This window comes from Lutjanus erythropterus, chromosome 12 (assembly GCF_056507025.1).
Source record: "Lutjanus erythropterus isolate fLutEry1 chromosome 12, fLutEry1.hap2, whole genome shotgun sequence".
NCBI lineage: Eukaryota > Metazoa > Chordata > Actinopteri > Lutjaniformes > Lutjanidae > Lutjanus > Lutjanus erythropterus.
Window position 1 is genome coordinate 17,929,763 of NC_139328.1, and position 24,697 is coordinate 17,954,459.

Sequence of the window (24,697 nt, forward strand, 5' to 3'; positions counted from 1 at the left end):
TGTGTTAATTTCCCCTTTCTCATTTCTAGTAGGGCTTCCTTGACTGAGTCATTTTGATCTTGTTTTTCTTGCTTCTTCACAGCCTTTTCTTTTACTATTACCTACCAATATTTCTCCCAGAAGTTAGATTTGTTTTATTTCTTACCCATGGTGCCTTTGCACAGTTTGTCACAAGGTGTACATCATTCTTGTCGTGTTTTGGTGCAACTTAGAGGGTGTTTGTTTGATGGGAGGATCTTCCCATGCACACAAATGCACTGTAATTGTTGTAATGCAAAATATTGATGTATGAAATATGAAAAAGTAAATAGAAAACACTTTCCAAATATAGTTGTATTCAGCATCTATATGTAGATTTTTGGTATAGAGCTTGACATGATTGTTGTGTAAGTGATAAAAGAGGTTAGTGCTGTTTGAGTCTGTTATGGGTACTGGTTTGTGGCATAATTTACAAAGTATGGTTTTCTGGCCCATGTAAGACTTTTCATACCCAAACCAGGTAGGTATGAGTTTCTTGTTTTGTCTTGACTGGTCAGAGTTCTTCTCCTGTTCGAAATTACTCCATTCTGTGTCACATTCACTCTCTTCCATGTTGTGCTCTGCGGAACAATGAAAAGCATCATCCAAATGTAAAGAGTGCGATTTGTGACACAATTAAATAAAGCACTATGAGAAATGTTGGACATTTTTCTATTGTCATATGATATAGCCTATATCGTCATATTTTATAGCCTTAGACTTATGCAGTGCAGAAGTTAATAATTCATTAATTTGTTAGTTGAGTGTCAGAAAATCAGTCAATTCAAAGTGATATTGATTTGTCAAATAAAAATTTAAATGATTTGCATGATGTTGAAAAGTTACTTGTTTTTCTACATAAATGATTTACAATTATGGCTGCTAGCTTGACAAAGTAATTTCGGTTGTAGAGCTGCAACAATTTATCAACGAATTGATTAGTTGCAAATTACTTAAACAATCACCCACTATTGATAATCGCTAAATTGGTTTGAGTATACCAAACGACTAATCCATTATTAAACAAATCCTCAACCGGTTAATCAACACTGAAAACTGTCTTTAGCTGAAGCCCTGTTTTATTTGATTGATTGATTTTTTTTTTTCTTGACATAATAGTAATATTCATGTTGTACTAAAATACAAAAAATATTAGCCTAAACAATAAATCAAAACACTGGCTAAATTAAATCATGTAAATATTGATGTAAAAGTGTTTTTGCAGTCCTGCTGTGGTGCTACTCTGAAGAACTTTGAAGTTCAGTGAGGGAGTAGATTTGGTCTGTTTGAAATATTATTTTCTCTGTCTGTCTTGGACACATTCAGTGGCGACATTCATCTCCTGATCTCACCCGAATGCATTGAATGACAGGTCTGGATGCACAAAAATCAGATTTTCCTCTAATTTCTGCCAGATTGTGGAAATCAGATGAGGGAAGATCTGCAGTCATATCTGTTTTACACAGGCGGTCCAGGCACATATTCATACAAGTAGAGAGAGGGATAAAGTGTGAAAAACAGTGAAGACACCTGTAGAAAATACAGGAGTCATTTAGTGGAAAGGTTGATTTGATATGTGTACCATTAACACGGTCTTTACAATCTGATGTCCAGTCACATGGAAGTGATCATTTTCAAGATTTCCTTGCTTAGTAAACACTGGCACAGAAAGAACCTACTGTATGTGTTACCGCAAAACCATACCATAGCTACTGTATCCTTTCCAGACAGACTTTAAGCCTCTTAGTTAAAGAAAAGGGTATTGACCAAGGTGCTGTAAAGCAGGAACAATTATGTGAAGACATACAGTGTTCCCTAGTGTGCTTCTTTTTCATTGTGATGGATTTGTTTTTAATTTCAATGAATTTGTCTTTTAGTATTCAGGATGGATGGATAAGACGTAACATACTTTGCTATCTTGTTTTTTATTTTTATTTTTTGCCTGTCATAACACCTTTTATAATTTATTACATACCAGAGTTGGATGAATATATTGGTGATAGGATGAGTACATCATCAGTACTTTTTTTGGGGTGGGGTTTTTTTTTTCTGTCATTTTATTTTGCTAATTTAAGCAGTGAGAGGAAAAGCGTGTACAGCTAGAATATTGTCACGTTTAAATCAGTTTATTGAGGATTTATTTAGACTGAACCAGAATTGGTGATTTTTGGGGCACTGGAAACCAGATGATTCTGTTGAATTTAAACATTTTGTTTTGTTTCAAAGTGAAAACATCAACAACATCATCATTAAGATAGGCCTTTATTTTGACCTTCCCATGACACATCTTTGTCACCGTCTTTCACTGCTAGCGCCAGGCAGATAATGGCAAGAAGCCAAGAAAAAGACGATAAGGATATTTACTCCCCTCTTGGGAATATATCAGCAGTGTGGAAATATTCTGAATTTCAGAGAAAAGATGGGTCAACGCGTAAGCACAACGGTAATATAGCTGCTCTTTTTCATTAATGCTAGGCTGAAAAACCATGCATACAGGCTAGAATTCAACTATGATTTTCTGTCAGGAGATGTAGTGTCTTAAATCAGTGGTGAATTTGAAAAACTATAAATAATACATATAATTTGTAATGGCATGAGTCGGGGAGAAGTTTGCAATGTGAAGTGCCATAAGCCAATAGTGACTAGCAAAAAAATGAATGGTTTGTCATTGAACCTTGACAGTTATTGTTGAACCAAATTCGTTAAATATTCTTTTTGTGCAGTCATGTTTCATTAGTTGATGGAATTTAAGAGGGATTTAAAGTAAACACATAGGGGGTTACAATTATTTATAATTATTTAGGTGTTGTTTTTTCTTTTATGACCTGAGCAGAAAAGGATGGGTTTCAGCTTCCTGCGCAACTGATTGTGTTAAAAGGCCATATGATAGTGTTACCTTGATCACAGGCCCTTGAATTGAATTGGATTGTACTTGTTGCCAAAGAATCAGTATAATATTATATGATAAAACTTGATTCCTAAAACTTGATTTACATTGTTATTTAGTAATCATTATTTTACCTACAAAGATAAAAATATCACAAATTACACAGGTCTGTATGATGGACAAACAATTTTCCTTCAGTATAAGCCTCAGCTCACTGAGTGGTTGGCTTTTTAATGTTTAACTAGAGGGGTCGGTATGCCTCCTAATGTTGGTGCTGTATGTGATAAAGACCGTTCTCATGAGAGGCTTAGTGTAGATGGCTATGATATGTTTGGACTTTGAGTATATTTTGTCTTCTAGGTCTAATCCTTATGCCATCTTGCAGCATTTCTTCAGCAACACTAAGACTACCTGGCAGCAATAAAGCTATGAATGTATTGACCTTTTATATAGTATTAATAATAATGTGAAAACCCTGACACTACAGTTCCTCTTTTTTTGTTTTGAGTGATCATTCCAGGGCAGTATCTACAGGGAAACCCCCCAAAACGGTTTTTGTTTTACTCTTCTCCCCCCTGAGCAACGTGAAGACCAGCTCCCCTTCAGTTACCATCAGTAATTCTGTGGCCTGTTTGTTTAGTAATCCCTCTAACAAGATCATAGATAGGTAGAGCCACATTTGGAAAGGTTGTAATATATGACAATCCCAAAGTCAGAGAGCTAAAGGCAGAAATGATGTTTCCTCTATTTCAGACAGCTTAAATTTCTGCTCTGTATCACTTTCGCTTCCAGCTGTAGACCACATTTATTGTGCTGCAGTTCAAACAAGACTGAAAACACCAGTGCTGTTTATGATGTGAAGTGCCTCTAGCCTGAGCCTCTGTGCAGTTGGCTCCATCAGCCGAGCATAGACTGCATCTTCAAGAGGCCCTGCAAGTGTGCGTTTGTGCGTGTATCTTTTGTGTGAAGAGGGTGGAGCCTACTGATTACACAACATATGCTAGCCTTGCGAGCAGCTGAATGTGTGCAGAATGTTGTTTTTGTTTGGTACGTTGAGTGCAGTTGCAGTATCTGTGTGTAACGGCTGATGTTGCCATGATAATTCACCATGTGCTTTGAAAGACTGATTTGAGAACCTGTGACCTTCCTGCTGCAGGAGAATAGAGCATGACAGCGCAGAAAGGAGGAAGGAGGGAAAAGCTGGGTTGTATATTACGATGTTCTAGGTTTTTTATTATTAATGAGCCCTTAAAATTTCCTTTTATGAATGAGTAGTGAGAGAAATAAGAATGCATTAATAGTTTGGGAGGGAAAAGACAATTTGACAGAGGGTGTGTGGTTTGCATTCTTCATTGCTTGGCTGCTTTCACTTAACTGATGCCTAAGAAAGCAGTCATATCCTGTTTACCCTGGCTCTTGCAGTGACCATGCTTTCTAAGGGCCAAGGACCCTTCTGCTGCAAAACAGGTTGATGGGTATTTCATGCACAGGACAATTTCTGTGCATGGCTTTTGATTGGATTTGTTGCATCTCCCATTCTGAGTGGACTTAGGTGTAGTAATTCTCTGACCTTGAAATTCTATTTTCAGAAATGTGGTCAAATTTGCTTAATCACTGACATTGGTGTGGTTTACAACAGGGTTGAGTGGTTTTGAAAAAAATATCTAATTGCATTTATTTTGACTGATATTGCAATTGTAATATGATTTGTGATAGAGGTAATGATATGTTAAAATGACTGTATGACTATAATATAAATAAATTTATTTATTTTCAAGAATCTGTAACAAATTAAGATGTTTTTTTCAAATCTTACTTGTAGGACAGGACATCTCTGCCTCTTGACATTGTTTAATTTAAATGCTCTGCCCCACATACTGCTTTTAACAAATATTGCACCTCCTGCAATGTGAAAATTGCAGAAAGGTATATTTTGATTAATTGTGAAGTCCTACTTTACTATTCATATTGCTTCAACACTATGCATGTCTGTTTGTCTGCGTTGACATATACTTAAATCTAAGCTAAAAACAGTGCAGCCAAATCTACAAATAGTTTTCAGATCAGTTGCGTACACAATCGCAGTTGCAATAAAATCACAATATGGCCAAGTGCAATATCCAAATCACAGAACAAGAACCAAATTACAATTTTTTGAGAGAGGAAAAATGTATTTGTGTATTTTATGTGTATTAAAAAACACATTATAATGAGGTGTTCCTGGCATAGAAACTTTGTTCTCCAGATGAAAGAAAACATGTTTGTTCAGTACAGACCTCAATAAAAGTCACATCATCATGATTTTAATAAATTTTTTCAGTGAACATGAAAAATGTAACACAAAACTAATACTTTCCACTGATCATAGCGCATATCACAATTTCAGTCAAAATAATCACGATACAACTTTTCTGCCAAATCATGCAGCTCTTCTTACTAGTGAGCAGATATGTTCTTTTTTAACAACTTCCTCATCGTCTGTGCTCATTTTCTCATGCTGTTTCTGTTATTGTGTCATGCGTCCATGGTGCAACTCAACAACACACATCTTAAATGATTGACTATTTGTGTGTCATCTGTCACACGCTTGATTATCAAGAGATATGATAGGTTGTTTATGAGCCAGGCTGTTTAAAAGAAACCATTGAACATTTTACAACAACAATTTTCTCATTGCTATTGATGAAGTTTCTATTGCTGGTACATATTGCTGTTCTTTTATTGCCCAGTTAAATTATAGTTGGAACAATTCCTCCTTATATAGAAGGCAGTTTCAAAGTGATTTACAACATTAAAAGACTAAATATAAATGAAACGGCATTGTGTTGAACATTTTTGTTTACAGTGTCTTCAAGGGGGGACTGGTAATGCTTTACACTGTAAATATGTTTAGAATTACCTCATTCTTGTTGCATGTTAGTTCAAATTTGGACAACATGACTCATGTATATGATGGGAGCAGAAGTCAACATTAATAGACTTGAAACAGTTTGTACTTTCAGAGAGAAAGGAGTTAAAATGAGTCTGTATCCTGGATAATGTTGACAGATCTCATGTACCTTTTAAATAGGCTTATAGTAGTCATTGTTTATGTTGTCATTGCAGTGCAAAAATCAGATAAACACCCTAGGTGATTTTTGTATGATATTAATATTAACATTATGGTGAAACATTAGTTAGCATTACTGAGCAATGAAATGTTAAATTTTCCCCTTTGACACAGAAGCTCAGCTCTTTGTCCCTGTGAACATCTACTTTAGTCCCACACAGCCTCGCCTTTTAAATGGAATGGTCTTACTCGAGAAATCAAATCAATATAGAGATATTGATGTGAATACGCTGCTTCTTATGCAGTGCTGCTGACTCTAGACATACACCGACTGAAATGTTATTATGGCTGGAAATGGTTTGTGTGAATTAGTTGGTACCTCTGGGCAAAGGTATATTTTTCTTTGTTCCTGGGCATCAAGACTGGAGTAGGGTTGTCAAAACTGGCCAAAAATTACAGTTGGTAATTCCTTCTAGACATGGGCAATATATCAATATTACATTGGGATGTAGCATAAGTGTTGTGTTGTCCTAGTTTTAAAGGCTACATTACAGAAAGTCATGTAATTTTCTGAACTAAACCAGACTGTTCCAACTGTTCTGTTATTTGCCTTTTCCAGCTGAATAACTATTTTTGCGGATTGTATCTATCAGATGGTAAACCAATACAAGAGACATAACTACTTGTAAAGACATATGTAATTAAACATACGGATTTATTTGAAATGATCTAAATACCTGCTCGTTGCAAAATAAAAATGATGTTCTATACTATAAAACTTCATTTAAAGACTGGAGACCTCTGTGCCATTGGTGCTGGAGTGAGATGAGAATGTGCTGTCTTTTGGAGAGACATAAAGTGAATGATTCATAATTGATATGTTGATATGTCTGACCAAAATCCAAAGTATTTGCAGAAGTGTTTTTTATATTACTTTGAAGTGCATATCACTCTCTATATAAACATAGCCTCTCTCTACTTTTGTGTGATATAAACCTCAGCAGATAATTCCGTTTAACTGAGCTTTCACTAAGCTCCTCCTCCAAACAGCAGCTGTCCAATCATTGATTAGCAACCATAATAAGGGTGCAGGAAGCTTAGAATTGCTTTACATGTTCAAGCAGTGTGCAAGGGGCTCTGAGATGAAATGCTCTGAGTCACATTTCATCATCTGACCAGTGTTTTCCGGGAAGTTAGCTTTAGTTAGTTAAGTTAGCTTTAACCCTTAGTCTTTTAGCATTAACATTATATCACTTACACAGCCATTAACCATCGCAGCCATTCAACAATTACTCCCAATTTCAATGTTGAAACTGTCAACATAATCACTATAAGAATTATTTGTGCAGTGCAAAAATGGAAAGCTTGTCAGGCACCAGTAACTAAGGAGGGTGGGGCTTAGCAAAGGGTCAATTCTCCAAGTCAGTTTGATCCTTCTTTGAAAGAAAGTGCTGGGATAGGGCAATGCACAGAGACAAACATAGTTTCCATATATCCTCTGCCATGGCCCAGGTGACAACTCACAAGGCAGACAGGCAAATCGAATGTTAATTTGCACAATCAAATGTCTGTTTTCTTTACAATTCGATTATATAATTGAATTTAAAATATTCGTTGATGGGCCTAGACTGCACTGTTAAGAAAAGATATATTTAGAAGGGCTATTGTTTAGTTTATTGCCAGTTATTTTGGAAGGTTGTGATAAAACAAATTGTGATAGGCATTTTTGCAACTGATCAACTGCTTAATTATTTCATTAATTAATTAAGCTGCACATTATTTTGCTTGATTATTAGCTGCAGCCCTATACTAAACTGCATTATTTTCACAAAGTTTTTTTTTAAGCTATGCCATACCAAAACCCAAGGTATTTCTTAATTTCTGTGTGTCTAAAATGAATGCAGAGCTGGTGTTTTTGTGTTCACCAGCTTAAAATCAAGTTTCTTTTCTTTTGTTTTCTTCCCTGATAGTTAGCCTACATTTACTGACAGATCTTTTTGGCGACAGAAGAAGTTCAACCTGTGTGTTCACTTTTTAAAATTATTATTTATGTGCACAATGAAGTAGCAATAGTTAACCTGTTGAGTGTGTTCTGTAAACAGTATGACTCGTTTATCTGCACCATCTTAACGGCCCAGTAGTGACTGAAATGAAACTGCTACTAATCTTCCTGCTGCACGACTTTTGTTTGCTCTGTCGGCTGTCTATTCTTCCCTGTCTGAAGATAGAGATGCTGTGTCAACCTTTGCACGCTGGCCTCGCTGAGGCTTACTCTGGCACTGCAAAGCTGTGGTTTTGGCACAGCTCAGGCAGCCATGTGTCTGGCCTGTGATCGGATCGACAGCTCATCAGGCCTAATAGGATGTGGCAGGTGTAGATGGAGTCATGTCTTGAATGTCGTAATGAAAACTGACACAGCATTTCCCTCATGGTTTTATTTTTCAGACTGAGGCCTGCTAGTTGCTCATATTAACTCCCGTGACAATTCACTGTGGTTTGTGACACCTTGTTGACGGTGTGTTTTGTTTTATAGTCGTGTAAGTGGCTTCATGGACAACGATGACAAAGCAGTTTTATTAATTTGCTCAGGGCAAAAGACATGAATTGCTGCCCTTGTTCTTGTCAGCACGAGTTGAAAACCAGTTTTAAGAAATTAAGTTTTGTGTTTACATAACACTAATGCTTTCCCACAACAAATTAAATGATGTACGCATTTTATATATGGTAATTTATGAAATTGTAATTAGGGTTTCAGTCTCTGTTTCTGCTGTTGAATTTCTGCTATTGATATTGGACATTTCCTTGAAAGCTGAACAGCAACAGTTCCCCCAGTGTTTGGCTCAGTCATGTGAGCTTGATGCTGTGGTGGAAATAAGAACAAGACCCACGCCTAGGTCCTAACCTTTGCTCTAATCCCTCCCCCATTCCCTCTCCCCTCCTTTTTAACCCATAATCAGCAGTAAAGGCTTCATTGTTCTTGTCCGTTTCTTGGGTATCTGATCATTAACCTACATTCAGAGCAGTGGCGGTAGGCTTCTTAAGGCTCTCTGAGTCTCTCCCTCGGACCAATTTAATGGGCGTGTTTCAGTGGGCCGAGCCTTCTTCTTCTGCCAGTAAAGTTAACCCTTTTTACGCCTCCTGCGTACAAACATGAGCTATTTTATGAGGCTTTTGATTTGTGTGTGAGCCATGCCCTGAGACTCTCCCTTGTAAATTTAGGACTATTCCTGTTTTTATGGAAGCTTTTAAGTGATGGATAAGGCTGTGAAACAGTTCAGCACTCAAACTTACATAAGAATACACATTTAGCACACATAAGGTACATTATGTCTGGGTCTTACAACAGCTTAATGCTTGGATTATTATGAATTAAGCCAGAAAATTTGGAGTCCTGAAAGTATTTTTGGCAAACTAACATCATTTGTTCTTAGTTAAATTGAAGAGTGTTCATTATATACTGTAGATTGGACACAAAATTAACCATTTTGTCCACTGGGCTATTCATATGTATACTCACCATTATTGACAGTGGTAGCCCATGCTTTTCCCATGTGGCAGAGGTTGAACCAGAGCTCACCACCTCTTCCCAGGAACATGACTGGCTCATTTATGCAACCGAAAAACTACTGGAGTGAAGGCCAGACACTCTGGTTGGAGGAGGCGTGTTTTGTCTGTCTGGGGTTAGGCTAGTGAGAGGTGAACAGACGCCTCGAGGCATCCAGTGTCACTTGCTGTTTGTTTGTCCATGTCGAAATATGCCTTCAGTTTAGATGACCCAGTGGCAGGAGGAGGAGGGGGGCTGCACTCATGTTGTGCATGAAATTTTATACTTTTGAATTTGGTAGACTGTTAAGCAGAAGGAGTGCATGGATGTGGCTAACACTAACAGAGAAGGCTTATGTGTTTTTAGTTTTATTTAACAGTATTTCAGATATTGCAATAAAAATGTGTCAGTACCACACTGGACTGTTGACAGTATCTGCTCTAATATTACATGATTAATTATTGTTTTTATTTTATTTTAGGAAAGGACTGCTCCTGACTGCTGTGTTTTGTTTTGTTTTGTTTTGTTTTGTTTTGTTTTGTTTTGTTTTGTTTTGTTTTGTTTTGTTTTTTGTTTTGTTTTTTTAGCAGTTGTACATACATAATTCAGGCATTCATTACCGGACAATTCATGCCCATTTTTTCACATGCTCAGGTCATGGCAAGCTACTTTTTTATTTTATTAAAGAAGGAAGACAGAGACTCTTCAAGTTATAAAGAAAAGTGACTTCTATACCAACAAAAATGCTCTACACATCACAGTTACATTTCATGTCATTTTGTTGTTTTTTTGTTTTTTGTTTTTTAATATAGTTGTATTGTGGGCTTTTTATTGCAGTATCATAGCATGTATTTTTTGTATTATCTTTACATCTGTAGTACCTGAGTCTATGCTAAACACCACAATGACAGCTTGCTGGTTTACATAGCACAATGTTATAGCTGGAGATACTAGTATTATTGGACATACTGTTGTTATTAAATTAATATTAAATACATCAATAAAAACTCCACAGCTGACCAGGTATATAGTTTGTTTTGACATTGCTTTCTTGCAAGCCACAGACCCAATGTTTAATTCGTAAAGACATTAACAATTGGCTCAATCAGAAGATATTTTGTATTTTTATATGACAAAAAAATTGACTGAATAGTTAATCACATAAAAAATTAATCTTAGGCTATTTGGAAATTGCATTTGGTGATATTGTGACTTTGGTATGATGACATGCTGAAGAATAGAATCTTTGTTTTGTCAACAGGAGGATAATTAGACTGGACATTTCTAGGGCACGTAACAGATTTACCGTAGATAGTGTGAGGTGTATGTATGTATGTACATGTATGTATGTATGTGTGTGTGTGTTTGTATGTATATACATATATATATTTCAGGAACATAAATTGGTCAGTAATATATATCAATATCTGCTGTTTGTCTGCATATTGAAGATGGCTGGCTCTTTGCTGGGTATTGTTGCCTTTTCTGCCCCTCTCCTGTAGTCTCCGTAATCGGGCCTTTGCGCTTGGCTTTGTCCTGCTACTCATTAGGGAGTCAGAGGGAGGAGGAGGAGGAGCAGGAGGAGGAGGAGACGAAGGCTGGGAGTGGATGAGCAGCTGAGAAAGACCTCCCCCATCATTTAGCCTGATGGCACATAGGCCCACAATCACGTGACCGGCTGTTTACTGTCGCAGCAAGCGTAGTGCTTCTCCTTGAGCGCGTTATAGGATTTGCCTGCCTCCTATTGTATGAAAAAAAAGACTCTAGCTTTACTGTAGATATCAAATTCCCTTGTAAATAAACCACTTGGTTTGATTTCTACCCATGTATAACATTTTAAATATGATGATCCACTCAGAGCTTGTTTTCAAGTAGGTTCCTTTGTGTGTACAGTCGAAAGTGCAGCCACATGGGAGACCAGAGGGAAAAATCACATGTATTTTCCACATGGTGTGTGTGTGTGTGTGTGTGTGTGTGTGTGTGTGTGAGTGTGAGTGTGAGTGTGAGAAAGCTCACAGCAGGCAGTACTTGAAGCTGTAGTGGAGTAATGTTGCTGCTGCTGTTGCTGGTGGTGGTGGCGGTGGCAGCAGCAGCGTACTCTGTGTGTTAGGCTCAGTGCTATTCTTAGCCCTCTTCCCACCCTGTCCCATCCTGCAGTCTGTGGATCAGGTTACCGTACTGTGTGTGCTCTTCATCTTTCCCAGCTACACCACCACACTCTTCAGCAACCCCTCAGTACACACATCTCCACACCAACTCCTCCTCTGCCTCCACCCCCATCTTCTCAAACCCCCAAACCGCTGCACTCACGCAAGGACATGCAGTGAAGCAGCCGCTCTGCTGTCAGGGCCAACATGCTCCAGCACTACAGGGAAATGGTTGTTATTGTTGTTTGTCAGGAACCAGTGGAGTTAAAGTGCAGGAACACCAGGTTATAAATAAATACAGAGACATCTGCTTCTCACAAGGACCAGCAGTGCAGCCAGCACATCTAACTTGGGATTTCATTGACTTTGTTCAGTCATTGCAGGTGGATATTTAGAAATTGAAAAGTTCAAACTCAAATTTTCATTATAAGGGGTTTGTCATGTCCAGGCTTAAAGAAGGATATTTTAGAAACTTTGTTAAATTTATAATTTACGTAATCTGAAAAGTAAGTTGACCTCCAGTCCTGATGGCCACCATGTTTTGGTCATCCAATAAAACTATTAACTAACTGATGGAGCTATATGGCAAACAGAAACTAGCGCATGATTTCCCTCACCTGGACAGAAAAATAGTGTATTTTAGAGCGGGAATGAGTAGTCTATTAAAAAGGTCTACAATTAATCATTGTTTTCATTAGGTATATAGATTTAATCTGTCGATCATTTTTTTCTTGATGGTATCTGGTAGGGAAGTAATATGTTTTATGATTTTTAATGTTTTATTTTATTTCAGAGATTTAGCCATACAGGCTAATTTTCATCTGCAGTCCCTGGCAGGTTGATTATATATGTGTATATGTATAAGAAAAGGCATTAAAATAAAATACTAAACATAATAATATATCCAATATTGAGATACTGCAATTAAAAATGTCTTGGTACTGAACTGCAACAATATCTACAATGATATTACATGGCTAATTATCTAATTGTTTTTGTTTTGCTATTTGTGCATATATAAATCAAGCATTCATTGGTAAAGACAATTCATTATGGTCATGTTTAGCTTCTTTTCTTTTATTCTGTTGAAGAAATAAAGTATAGGAATTTTAACCAAAAAAGGAAAAATTAATTTTATGCGAACAAAATGCTGTACATACCAGATTTATTAGGCTATTCAATCAAGTATGTTTTTTAAATTGTCATTTTTCTTTGTTTTTAATTCCGGGATAAATATATTGTGGACTTCTAATCTTTGTATCATCATACATTGAGTTTTTTCGTATTGTTATGTCCCCGATTTCTGGTCTACAAAACATCAGAAAATAATTACCTTTTTTGTATTGTTATGTCCCCGATTTCTGGTCTACAAAACATCAGAAAATAATTACATTTTCCTCAAGTCCAGAAAATGTCTAACCATCACTATAACTACCACTAGTTAGCTACTACAGAAAAGAAACCAGAAAATCCACACGATTGATAGGCCTATGCTTGAAGTAAAGGATTTGGGGCATTTTTGCTTGGAAAAATTGTTCCCTTCTCATTTCTGGGGAATATATATGTATATTTCTGTGGAATATATTTGTATATATGTATATATTTGTAGGCTGGGTATCGCTGTGTTATCCACAGTGCTTCAATTATGATGGTATACTGAGACACAGTCTAAATCTTTATCCAAAAAATGCAGCTCCTGTGATTTGGATATTGCACTTGGCCATATTGTGATTTCAGTAATATTTCAATTAATTTTTCAGCCAACCATTCTGTGTTTACAGCATCTCCTCAAGCATTTTTCAATAATTTGTGACATTTTACAGACAAAATGTTTATTCTATTAGTTGAGAAAATGCTTGTCAGATGAATCAGTAATGATTCATTTATTAGCTGCAGCACTATTATATTGTGTTTTGTCTTTTGAGTGTCTTCTCCTTGGCGGCTGAATTATTTACCACATCACTGATGTTAAGGCTGAGAGAACTGGCCATCCTGAATGTCTCTTGTGTCACATCTCTCACTGTAGCATCCTCAAATGTTTTTACAGTTGTGCATTTGCAGTTTGATAGTCTGTTTCATTGGAATTGAGTGGGTTAGGTAATTGTCATCACTGTTTTCACTGCACTCTGGATCCAATGTCAAACTAATCTCAGCTGTAGTCTCTGTGAACTGTAGTAGTCATCAAGGCAGGGTTTGATCTAGACTTGAAACAGCCAAGGTTAATGGCAGAGCTTGCAGGGGCTTATGCAGCCCTGAGCTGCTCGTGAAACGCAGTGAATGTGAATGCCAAACTGGCGAGAGCCCAAATACCTCTGTAATTATAGTCACACCCTCCTCGCCTCGTCTCTGGGCCAGATTGGAGTCCTGTCAGCGTTTGTTTTCTGGTCTGGTCCTGGGCTGTCCATACCGCTTTAATACCCCCGATACACTAGCCTCTTTACACCAACGTGTTCACTGTGGGCTGCTCAATTCCCCCTTTCAGCTGCCTGAATGACGGTGCTGCTGCATACTTGCGATCTGCTGACTAATGATGGACCTCTCACTGGCCTCGCCTGAGCAGCAGGGCTATGTGTTGGAAAAACGATACCTGTCAACACGGTGCTATTACTCAGGATCAGCAAAGGTTGTAAAGGTATCAGACGAAACAAAATGTTGGAATTCCTTGAAATCTAGTCCTCTTATTTATGGTAATTTAGTGCTGGAAACAAATCAGACTGGATTCTGTCTGGAAAAGCAAATGACGTGTAACTTTTTAAACGTGCCCTCTAGAGATGAAACATGAGAATTTCATATCATGATTATCATGACCAAAATTATCATGGTTATCATTACTATTGCTGTATTGTTAAAAAGTGCTGAGAATGTTCAAAATGTACTGATAAGCTCACCGAAATTATTTAACCAGCTTTTCAGTAATTTGAAATGAATGGTGAAATAGAGAGCCTGTGGTGACATCTTTATAAGGCTTGTTTTAAGAGCCCCAAACCAAAAGCAATTTAATTATGATTGATTTGAAGTAGAGAAAAGCAGCAAATCCTCACAATTGAGTGACTGGAAACAGCAGAAGTTTGGATATTACCATTAAAACAGGTGAATACAGGGTTAAAATGGTCTTTTGTGTGTGTGTGTGTGTGTGTGTGTGTGTGTGTGTGTGTGTGTGTGTGTCCACTGGCCAAATGGCTAGCAATGTCCAAATTTTCCCATCAACTCAAAGATTACAATTGTTTTTTGGATTTTGACTAAGACAAATCTAGCAGCCACTGGCATATTTATATATATTTATATATTTATCAAAATAGTTACATATATTCTGCACATTGACAAATCAGTTCATGGACTCACCATTTCACAATTATACGTTTTGTCAGGAAAAAAACTATATATTCCATAGATCACACATTGTGAAAATCATTTGACAGTGTACATGTAAAAATGTCAACCACAAAGCAACAACAGCAGTTTCCCTCAATCTTCTTTGTGTGGCTGAATGGTTACTGTATTAATGCCTCTGTCTTGGAGTACTTTTGCTGCTTAAAGTTGTAAGACTTGTGGCTCTCACATAAATCCTCAATGCGCCATATAATTGCCCCATGTGAAGGTGATGTGTATAAAATGTCAGAACATGCTTGTTATCTTGATGACATCTTGTAATTGAAGGCCTGCAGCCTGTTATGTTCATTTAGCCACAGTGTTTGCACGTTTTTCTTTTGTTTTTGTTTTTTTCAGACGTATGCATGGATTGATTGTGCTGTCATGGTAGTAAAGTGTGTCACTAATGCCTGTGTTATGTCTAGGACTGGCAGTCAGAAGCTCCACTTTTTATTCCAGTGGCTGCTTGCAACATTGATTCTGTCCTTGAAACATTTCTGCCTTAGTTTTAATTGAAAATCAACCACTTACATTTGTATCTTTGCCATCTCCAAGGCTTTGTTTACATCTCAGGTTGCTTAGCACAGCAAACCTCTTGCTAACCTTACATGTACTGCTTATAGGATAGTGTGGTGTGTTGCATCCTGTCATTTGGCCACAAAGACCCAAATGACAGGATGCCAACACAGATGTAAATAGTACATGTAGATGGAAACTGGATATTTCTGACAACCCAGTAAGGTAAAGTGGATTGTGAGATTGATATGTTTTTAAAAGGTAAAGCAAAAATGCTTAATATTTGAAAGTTACAGCTCCTTAAATGTGGGAATTTACTGAAGACGACACCTTGGATTTATTCACTAGTCTATTTTCTGACATTTTATCAATAAAACAAATGAATTGTTAGTTGCAGTCTTACTACTGGTACTCCTACCCTCATCAGTATTTGTTTAGCAGGAAAAGCTTGTCATTTGGAGATTGTGGCTGCTCTTGTTCTGCCAGCTTGATTGTAGATGACATGGCTGAGCTGTGCAAACATTCATTTTCAAATCATGACACAAAAATAATGTAATAGTCCCCTTTTAGCAAAAAGAAAATAAGTTTTAAAAAATGACCATATGATTGAAACCCTGACGGTTTTAAGTAGTGGTGTAACAATATATGGTTGTAAAAAAATTATCAATACCATTATGTATTACATGGCTAGTTATTTTATAATTTTTATAAAAGAGCTGATGCTGCCTGCTGCATTGTTATTGTTTTTAGTTGTATATCCATAATTCAAGCACTCATTGCCAAAGAAAATTCATGCACATTTTTTTGGTGCATGCTTATGTCATAGCTGCCTACTTTTATTTTAAATCATTAAAGAAGGAAAGCAGAATCACTTTAGATCAAAAGGGACAAACAATTTTGTATGAATCAAAAATGCTGGACAAATTAAATTTGTTATATTGTTTAAAGGACATCTTGTTTTGTAATAGAACAATGAGCATTGATTTTGGTATAATTGCATCCATAGTTTCAAGAGTTGACAATACTAATCTCCCAGAATCCAACTTGACATTATCAAATTGCTTGTTATGTATATCCCATTATTCAAAGCCCAAAGATATCAAATTTACTGTAATAAAGCCAAAAAACGGCAATATTCACATTTGTGCAGTTGGAACTAGTGACAAAAATGATAAATAAGGGATCAATCACTTACTTTTATTATTTGATCATAAATGCGCTCAACCCTGATAGAGCAAATTAGCTTCTAATCACAAGAAATCCCCACAATTGTTGTGAAAATTTGTACTGTATTCTATCAAGGTGGGTCACTCCCAGCTGAAGTGTAGCAGCAGCGCTGTGTGAATTTCTTGGTAATGTCTACTATATAGATTACAGTTGAGTTGTAATCAGATGCATATTGAGTAATGGGGTTGTCCCATTCATTTTGGAGGTGGCTTCACGCAATCAGTGGCTCTCAGGTTTCCTAATATAGAAGTTACTGTTGCGGTACTTTCATAGGGCCAAAAGATGCTATTTCTATAGAAACAAATGTGCAGTGGTTTGTGAGAAAATCATGTGTTAAAAAAAGAGGGGGGGAGTTCATCGAAAGTACACAAGAAAGAGGGTCTTGTGACTGGAAACGACCGTCTTCATGTGACACGATAACTGACACATGCCATGTCTGCTTCACTGCGCATGTTCAGTTGGGTGTTACACTTTCTCCATTCCCTGTAGGCGCCCACAGTGCCCCCATTGACTCTGCTGCGTGTGCTACTACACTGACAACACAAACCACATCAGAGAGAAGCTTGGTTATACTGATGAATAGGCCACAGTGACAGCATGCAAGGGGGACGTTTCCTCACAGATCTTTAAGAGTCCCTAAAGCTGTGATTCATGCTAACTTGTGTAGTTGTTTCCTGCCTGTTTTTTAAGCTCAGTCCCCAGAAGTGGAATGGAAATTTCAATAAAAATCCCAGATTACTGAAACACAGCTGAGTTACACTTTGTAGCAGTCCTGTTTCATACACTCCTCTCTGGGGTTAAGTGACCTTTCTTTACTTGGCTCTAGTTTCCTCTGTGTCATTTAATTGTACCTGTATTTAAACATGTCTCCTGTTCTTGCCCGTGTCTGGTGCAGCAATGCTAGACCAGTCATCCACTCTGACTGTGATGTGGCAGTGTTGAAATCCTTCTCATTGCAGTTGTTTTCTGTCTCCAGGTGCATGATGAACCTACTGTACTGTAGCTGTCACAGCTAGTCGGGTGCCGCACCATGGCCAAACCTGGGAGCGACAGAGATGGAGCCATGGTGGATAAGCAGGCGGGGAAGAAGGTATGTGAGCACTGACAGACACAGAATAGCACTGGAAATGCCAGTTGAACAAGAAGTGTACCAAATTTATTTTTCTTTTCATGCACTTTTCCCTCCTCCAATGTAAAATAGGTATAATGAATGTTTACTCTATGAAGCTCCATGAAATTTTGGCTTATTTTCTTTTCATTCTGATATAAACCGACACTAAGAACAAAATCAGACGAGGCTTAAAATTCATTCCTGATCTTGAAACCAGCACTTGATAAAAGAATTTTACCTCTTGGTCATTTAAGTAGATGGTGGTCGTGTAACTTAATCTTCATCAGCAGATGGAATGAGTCCTATTATCATGGAATTGTAGATGTTCAAATTACAATTTTTTCAGAGGACTTTAAGGATGACCTGTCCATGTCGGCATAAAAATTGAAGTTCAGAGTTCATTCTTGACCTTGGAAACAGTAATTAACAAAACTCACATAAAGGTCCATTTAGTAGATGTTCTGGATCAGAAGCTGTCTTACCTGTAACTTGGGGTGTCACAACTAGCTTGTTCATACCAGTTTTTTGGGCTATCAAATCAAGGGTACCTGTTGCACCGTCTTAAGAGCAGTTGTTGTGCTAGTTAGTGGTGGTATTAGGGCTGTAACTAACCATTATTTTCAGTATTTTCTCAATTAATTGATTTGTTGTTTGGTTCAGAAAATGTCAGGAAACATTGGTTCTCAAAGACAACCAAAGATATTCAGTATGCTGTCAAAGAGGACTAAAGAAGCCTGAAAATATTCACATTTGAGAAACGGAAATGAGAGACTTCTGACATTTTTTCTTAAAAAACTGACTAGAAACTATTGATCAATTATAGAAATAGTTGCCAATTTATTTAATAGTTGAAAATTTATCAATTACTTGCTAATAGTTGCAGCTCTGGTTGGTATGCACCCAATCTCTGACAGTGAACTCTTGAGGCAGTATATTTTCTAATAAGATGTGTCAGGACATTGTTTTCTAGTTGCAGTCTAGATACTCACTGGAACTGCATATTTTGCTCATTTAACCTACACACCAGTGTATTAAACACATAAACACAATGAAAGCTAATGCCATGCATGAGCTAACTGTTCTCTTATTGGTCAGAAATATCACAAGGAAGATTGGCCTCAAAACGCTTGCTCCTCTGTTTTTTTTTTTTTCTCCTCTACTTTATTGTGGAGGAACAGCAGTGTACGTATATTGCTAATTGTTTACAACTTTTGGACAACTCTTGAATTTGAACAGATGTGATTCACCAGTAATCTAATAATATAAATCTGCATGGGAGTGGAGCAGAAGTTCACTAACGACACTATGCAACCAGTATTCTGAGGACAAGTCGGTGAATATTTATTCAAGCTTCACTTTGCTTGTCTATCAAAAAACAACTGATGCACATATTTTAAGTACAAGGTACTTAATAGAATATGTACTATGTGAGTGAGAGACTGCAATGAAATCCTATCCCCCTATTGTTACACTGACACTACTTATTTATCATTTTCTCCATAAATAAAAGAGGCAATTTCTGTCTGCTTTTATATTAAAGGCAGAAGTGCTTCTCATCCTCACGCTCCTCTACTTTTAACGCTGCCAGACACTTCAGCTTTGCACAGCTGGCACATTGCTTCTCTGAGATCAAAGAAGCACCACACTGCAGACATTTTTCCTCCTGCCAGAGATGTATTTTACTGCACCAAAGTGCAGCTCACTAAAGTACTGGTACTGGAAAAGCTTTGTCTGCAGATCAGAGTGCAAGAACCCGGTAACTGGAATGGTCATACATTTTGATAATGCCGATATTACTGGTGCAGTGTTGAGGCCTGGTGTAATGGGTGGTGTCATCACTGGAGTATGTTGCTCATCACCACCCCTATTATAATAATATAATAAGTGTAGTGTTTTCTGAAGAACCCAGATACCCTGTCCATGCACATACAAAAGATTTTTAATTGAAGCAATGTAAAGCAAAGTTAAATCCATAAAAATAAATAGCAGCTGCAAGTGGGAGGGATCAAATTCAACATTTTCTGTCTTGTGATGTGGGTGTTGTTGTGTTTTTAGCTTAATTATGGGTCCAGACTTTGGTCACCAAAGAAAATGTAACTATACCACAGTGTGGTGGTACTGCGGTGGTGTTCAGCATGGAATATGCTTCTGTATATAAGGAAGATTGCATTCAATGTATATAGTTTATGGTGAGTCCTCCATTTCATTAAATTAGACCTATAGGGTCATGACTCAATTACTTAACTTTGTTAGACCTGCTAAGCCCTTTTTATACTTAAGCTGTAACAGTTTTTGTTTGACTTCTTTATCAATTCTCCACATGTGGCCTCTTTTTGTATAGTATCTTGTGTGTGTGTGTGTGTGTGTGTGTGTGTGTGTGTGTGTGTGTGTGTGTGTGTGTCAGTGTGAGAGAGAGAGAGAGAGAGAGAGAAAAATGTTTGCTTCAGCATGAAATATTAAAATGTGAGAGTAACAAAGCCTAGAGCAGCTTGTCTCTCTAAAACCCTTTTCACACGTCTGTCCATGAAATGTTGAACATTTCCTGTGTGGGGTAATGTGTAAATCGGAGTAGGGATTGATATTAAGGGAAATCCTGGGTTTCTGCAGGTCCTTTTTAAAAAGTCAAATAAATAATAATAATTTGAATTTTAGGCCTTAAATTGTCTTAGACAATTTTGCCAGGTCTTAAAGGTGGACAAGGGCATGACAAGGACAAGACTTCTTAAATTATGCAGTTTGGATTGGCAGATGCTATGAAGAGATTTAGAAATATTACTTCATCTACTTTAGCCAGTATGGACATGAAATAGGTCTTAAATTAGACCTTAATAGGTCTAAAAATGTAACTTGTTGAAACCTCCAGAAAAGCTGAAAATCTGTAGCATTCTCCTACATTAAGACCTTGTAACATTCCTGGGAAAATCCAGGTACAGCTCTGTTGTGAATTAAGACACTAACATTGCAGGGACAAGCACGGGTTACATCCAGACAAAAGACGCTTTAACATGGAGTGAACAAACCAATCACAAAATTTGGAGTCAAGTCAACTCCAAACATCCAATGTTCTTTTAATCGTGATCACAAAAAACATTACTTGTCTCACAAATTTGTTGAATGTTAACTACATTACAAGAGCACCAGGGAAAAACAGCTCCCTGCCTGCCATAATCATGAATAATAAAGACTAGGATTGGGTGATATGTTAAAATTTTCCAGTCGACCATCCATCGGCGATTGGCAATATCTTTGCACCCCCTCCCACCTCCTCCCGTCCTTTTGAGTCTCAGCTGGGAGATGTGTACAAGCAGGGAATTCACTATGTTACATACGCTGCATACATTCACTATGCCCAATAAACAAAATAAACTCACAAAGTGTTAAGAAATTTAATAAATTTAAGTTTTGCTCTTATAACTAAGATGAGCTTAATTGACTCATTAACTCCTCACAAAACAGACTTCACATCACACTCAACAGGATACTCACCAAATCTGTCTTTGTTAGCCTGTCCATTCTTCCAACAGTCACCAACTCTTGTTTGGTCGAACTAAATCCTTAATTCACAGCATGAAAAGAGTTCAAAGACTCTAACTCCACAGGCTGCCTCTCACTCCTCACCCAGCGCAGGACATTCATGGTGGGGCAGACAATTATATTAGCAAAATAAAATGACAAATACCCGCAATATATTTGTCCTGTCATCCAGCCCCATCTTCTTCTGATGAGTTTTATGGTGGTTGGTATTACCATGATATGCTGGACTGTTCCTTGCCCCATATATTATTCTGGCTAATGACATGTCTGCAGAGGTGCGAGACATGCATGAGTGAAAAGTGAAAATCATTAGTGGTGTCTGAAAGGTTATCCCAGTAAATTTATGGAAACTAAGGGTGAAAGAGGCTTAATAGTTTTTACTCATTCTGACTTAAGGGAAGCCATTAATCTAATAAGTATTAGTATTTAATGCTATTCTGTTCTAGGAGTTCAACTCACACCAGTGTGAAAATTGGCACTTTTCACAATACTATTAGAACAAACTTCTTTCTGCTGTTTTTTATTTCTTTGTGTTAAAATAAAAAAAGTCACTCCTGATCTTTTGCTCTTTACTTGGCAGAGACCCTGCCTTGGGAATAAGATTTTAGTGAGTCATGCCGGCAAACCTGCTGCCTGCAAGACCCAAACAATATGTTGCAGTGACACAACACAGTCTGTAATATAATAATGTGCACTTTGTTATGTTAGTGTCATGTTTTAGCAAGCTTTAGTCTCATCTGAAACACTATCTGCACACTGAGCTCAGCCCTTTTGTTGTTGAGCTAGTTAACAGACCTTTTTTTTTTTTTTTAAATAGGGCTGCTGTTTATTTACTGTCCTGACTGTTTTGTTTACGTACACTCAGACAATTCACAAATGTGACCACACCTTTGTTGTATTTTACATGTCTGATTTTAGTCTATTTTATGCCCTTCTCACCTCTGACAGAGCAAAGACAAGTTGTCCCCTTTCACCAAAACTCCGAAGCTGGACCGGAGTGAGTTGCTGGGGAAGGAAGGGAAAGCAAAGTCTTCCATGAAGCGCAAGCTCTCCTTCACTACCAGTCCGCTCCGGACAGAAGAGCGAGACTCTGACACCGGTAAGAGCTGCTGCCACTCCTCCCTGCCCCTTTTGGAGCCATGCTGCTGGCTGGCTGCCATGTCCTCACACTGCCCCCTGGTGGCCTGTTGTAGAACATCTTCTTCAGGGACTGATTTTAGGTCAAAGGGTTTCGATCAGTTTGGCACAGGATCCAAATTTGACCATGCTGAGGAAGTTGTGGCTCTTTGTGTTGAATAGCAATACATATATAAACCAAGTAGTACTATGAGACTTGAGAGGAAAAAAGCTAATGGTAACACGTGAATATGGAGAGAAATCATCCTAAATGTGGTTATGTTTGAATGCCAACTTTCATATGAATATTAAAAGTTGGTGCTTTTGACGCTTCTGTTTTATGTTGTTGTTGTTGTTTTTTTCTTTTTTGTGTGTGTTTCTGTTGAAGGTAAGGCAGGTGATATTCTGTATTTTCGTCATTGTCAACACATTCCATGAAAAGGCCAAAACCAGCAATTTATTAACACATGTAGTCTGTGTACTTGAAACCTGATAAAGCTTATTTCTGTCATGGAGCCCCATTGTTGTGCAAAAACTATGAAAAACACATTAGTAATTCACACTGTGAATATCAGCTCTATTCTTGATTGTACATACAACATCCTGCTGTTGTATATACCTAGGCTTTGCTTACTACATAGTCTGTGTGAACATGGTGTTCAGGCATAATCCGATCGCCCACTGTGAGCATATTATCAATACTTAGTTGGGTGACAGATGCTACAATTAAACTGAAATATCTGCTTCGGGCAGCAGGAGTACAGAGTAGCAGGAGTCAAATTCAAATGTTATGTTATCTTAAAAAGGGAAAAGGCTAATCACAGGCTGACATGAGGTTGACTGACCCCTAGATATAGTTGTACAGACTGAAAGCTGCCAGAAGGGGAATTACAGGGAACCCCAGCATCGGCAAATAGTTGTGAGGTCATGGGATCATGAAGATGTTTGCTCGTGTTAATTCATCTAAACCATTGCTATGTGTGTATATAGATGGTTTCTGTCACTTTAGATTGTTATTATTAAGCTGATGCTTGTTGAGGTGTTTGTTTTTATGATCAGTTTAGCTTTAATTACTTATTTGATGCTATAGAAAGAGGGTTGCACTTCATGATTGGCAGCTGATTCCTGCTTACAGTTGAGTCTGCCGGGTGTGTGGGTAGAACCTTGATACTGCAGCTCCAACCTCGATCCCCACGGTACAGGTTCTGGCTCTAAATGACATCACCAGCGCAAGATGGCGGTGCTCATATCCGGAAAATTTTGGCTTCATTTTCGTACAGTGGGAGGAAGTGAAGACGCAGCATCCATCTTTATTTACAGTCAGTGGTCTAAACCAAGCTAGCCTTGACAAGGACACTGGTTTTAATCTAACTATATTGATCCCCTTTATTTAAAGATGTATATCTTCATTAGGAACCGGTTAGTTTCAGGCTGAAAGCCACAGCTGTGGTAGAAACGTTAGAAAGTACTTTGAGGTGGACTAACACATTGTTTGCTTTGGTCCTTTTATGGAATTTGTTGGCATAAATATACCACACATAAATACAAAAAATATAGAATGTTTTCGTTCTCCTTTCAGACCTAGTATTGCCTGTGCAGTTATGAGATATGCAATGATAATGGTTCATTTGGAGTTCATGTAACTGTGGTTATGCTCAGTGCTCAGCTTGACATTGTGAACTTTAGACTTAATCTTACCTTTCCTACTTGTGTAAATGAACTATTCTTGCTTCTATCATTTAGCTACAAGTTGAACTGCATATTTACATCAGATTTGAGAGGTAAAAATAGGTTAGTGTATCGCACAGCCATAATTACAGAAAATGAAGTACAGTAATGCGTTTTACAGCCCTAGCTTGAGGTCCGGTAGGTTTGCCTTCATCTCCTCAAAATAATGATTTTCATTGTGTGGTCCTGCGTCATTCTAACAGACGACAACCATCAATTTTGAATTCACCCGAGTACAATTTATGTCGCACAGGTTATAAAACTAAACTAGCACGGAGGGCAGCCTTTCCTTTCCCATAGTGCCTCTCAGCTCCTGTGTGGAGCTGCAACTGTAGGAATAAGGGAAGTAAATGAATCCACTGACCGCTGCGGATTGGATCTTCTCTCTTGTCTCCTGTGTTGCCATGACTCATAATCTGTGCGTGGAGTGCCTGTCTGTATATGAGTACAT

The 24,697-nt window shown here is 37.7% G+C and overlaps 1 protein-coding gene across 2 annotated transcripts in view; it reads left to right on the top strand.

Moving 5' to 3' along the window:
- The window catches only part of ankrd12 (ankyrin repeat domain 12), a 48,969-nt gene that overhangs the window by 9,114 nt on the left and 15,158 nt on the right, over nt 1-24,697 (top strand). For both annotated transcript variants that reach the window (XM_084731658.1, XM_084731659.1), the window contains exons 2-3: nt 17,734-17,847; nt 22,351-22,501. In XM_084731658.1, coding sequence (XP_084587784.1) covers nt 17,788-17,847; nt 22,351-22,501 — 211 coding nt within the window. In that variant the 5' untranslated portion in view covers nt 17,734-17,787. The remainder of the gene's footprint in view (nt 1-17,733; nt 17,848-22,350; nt 22,502-24,697) is intronic.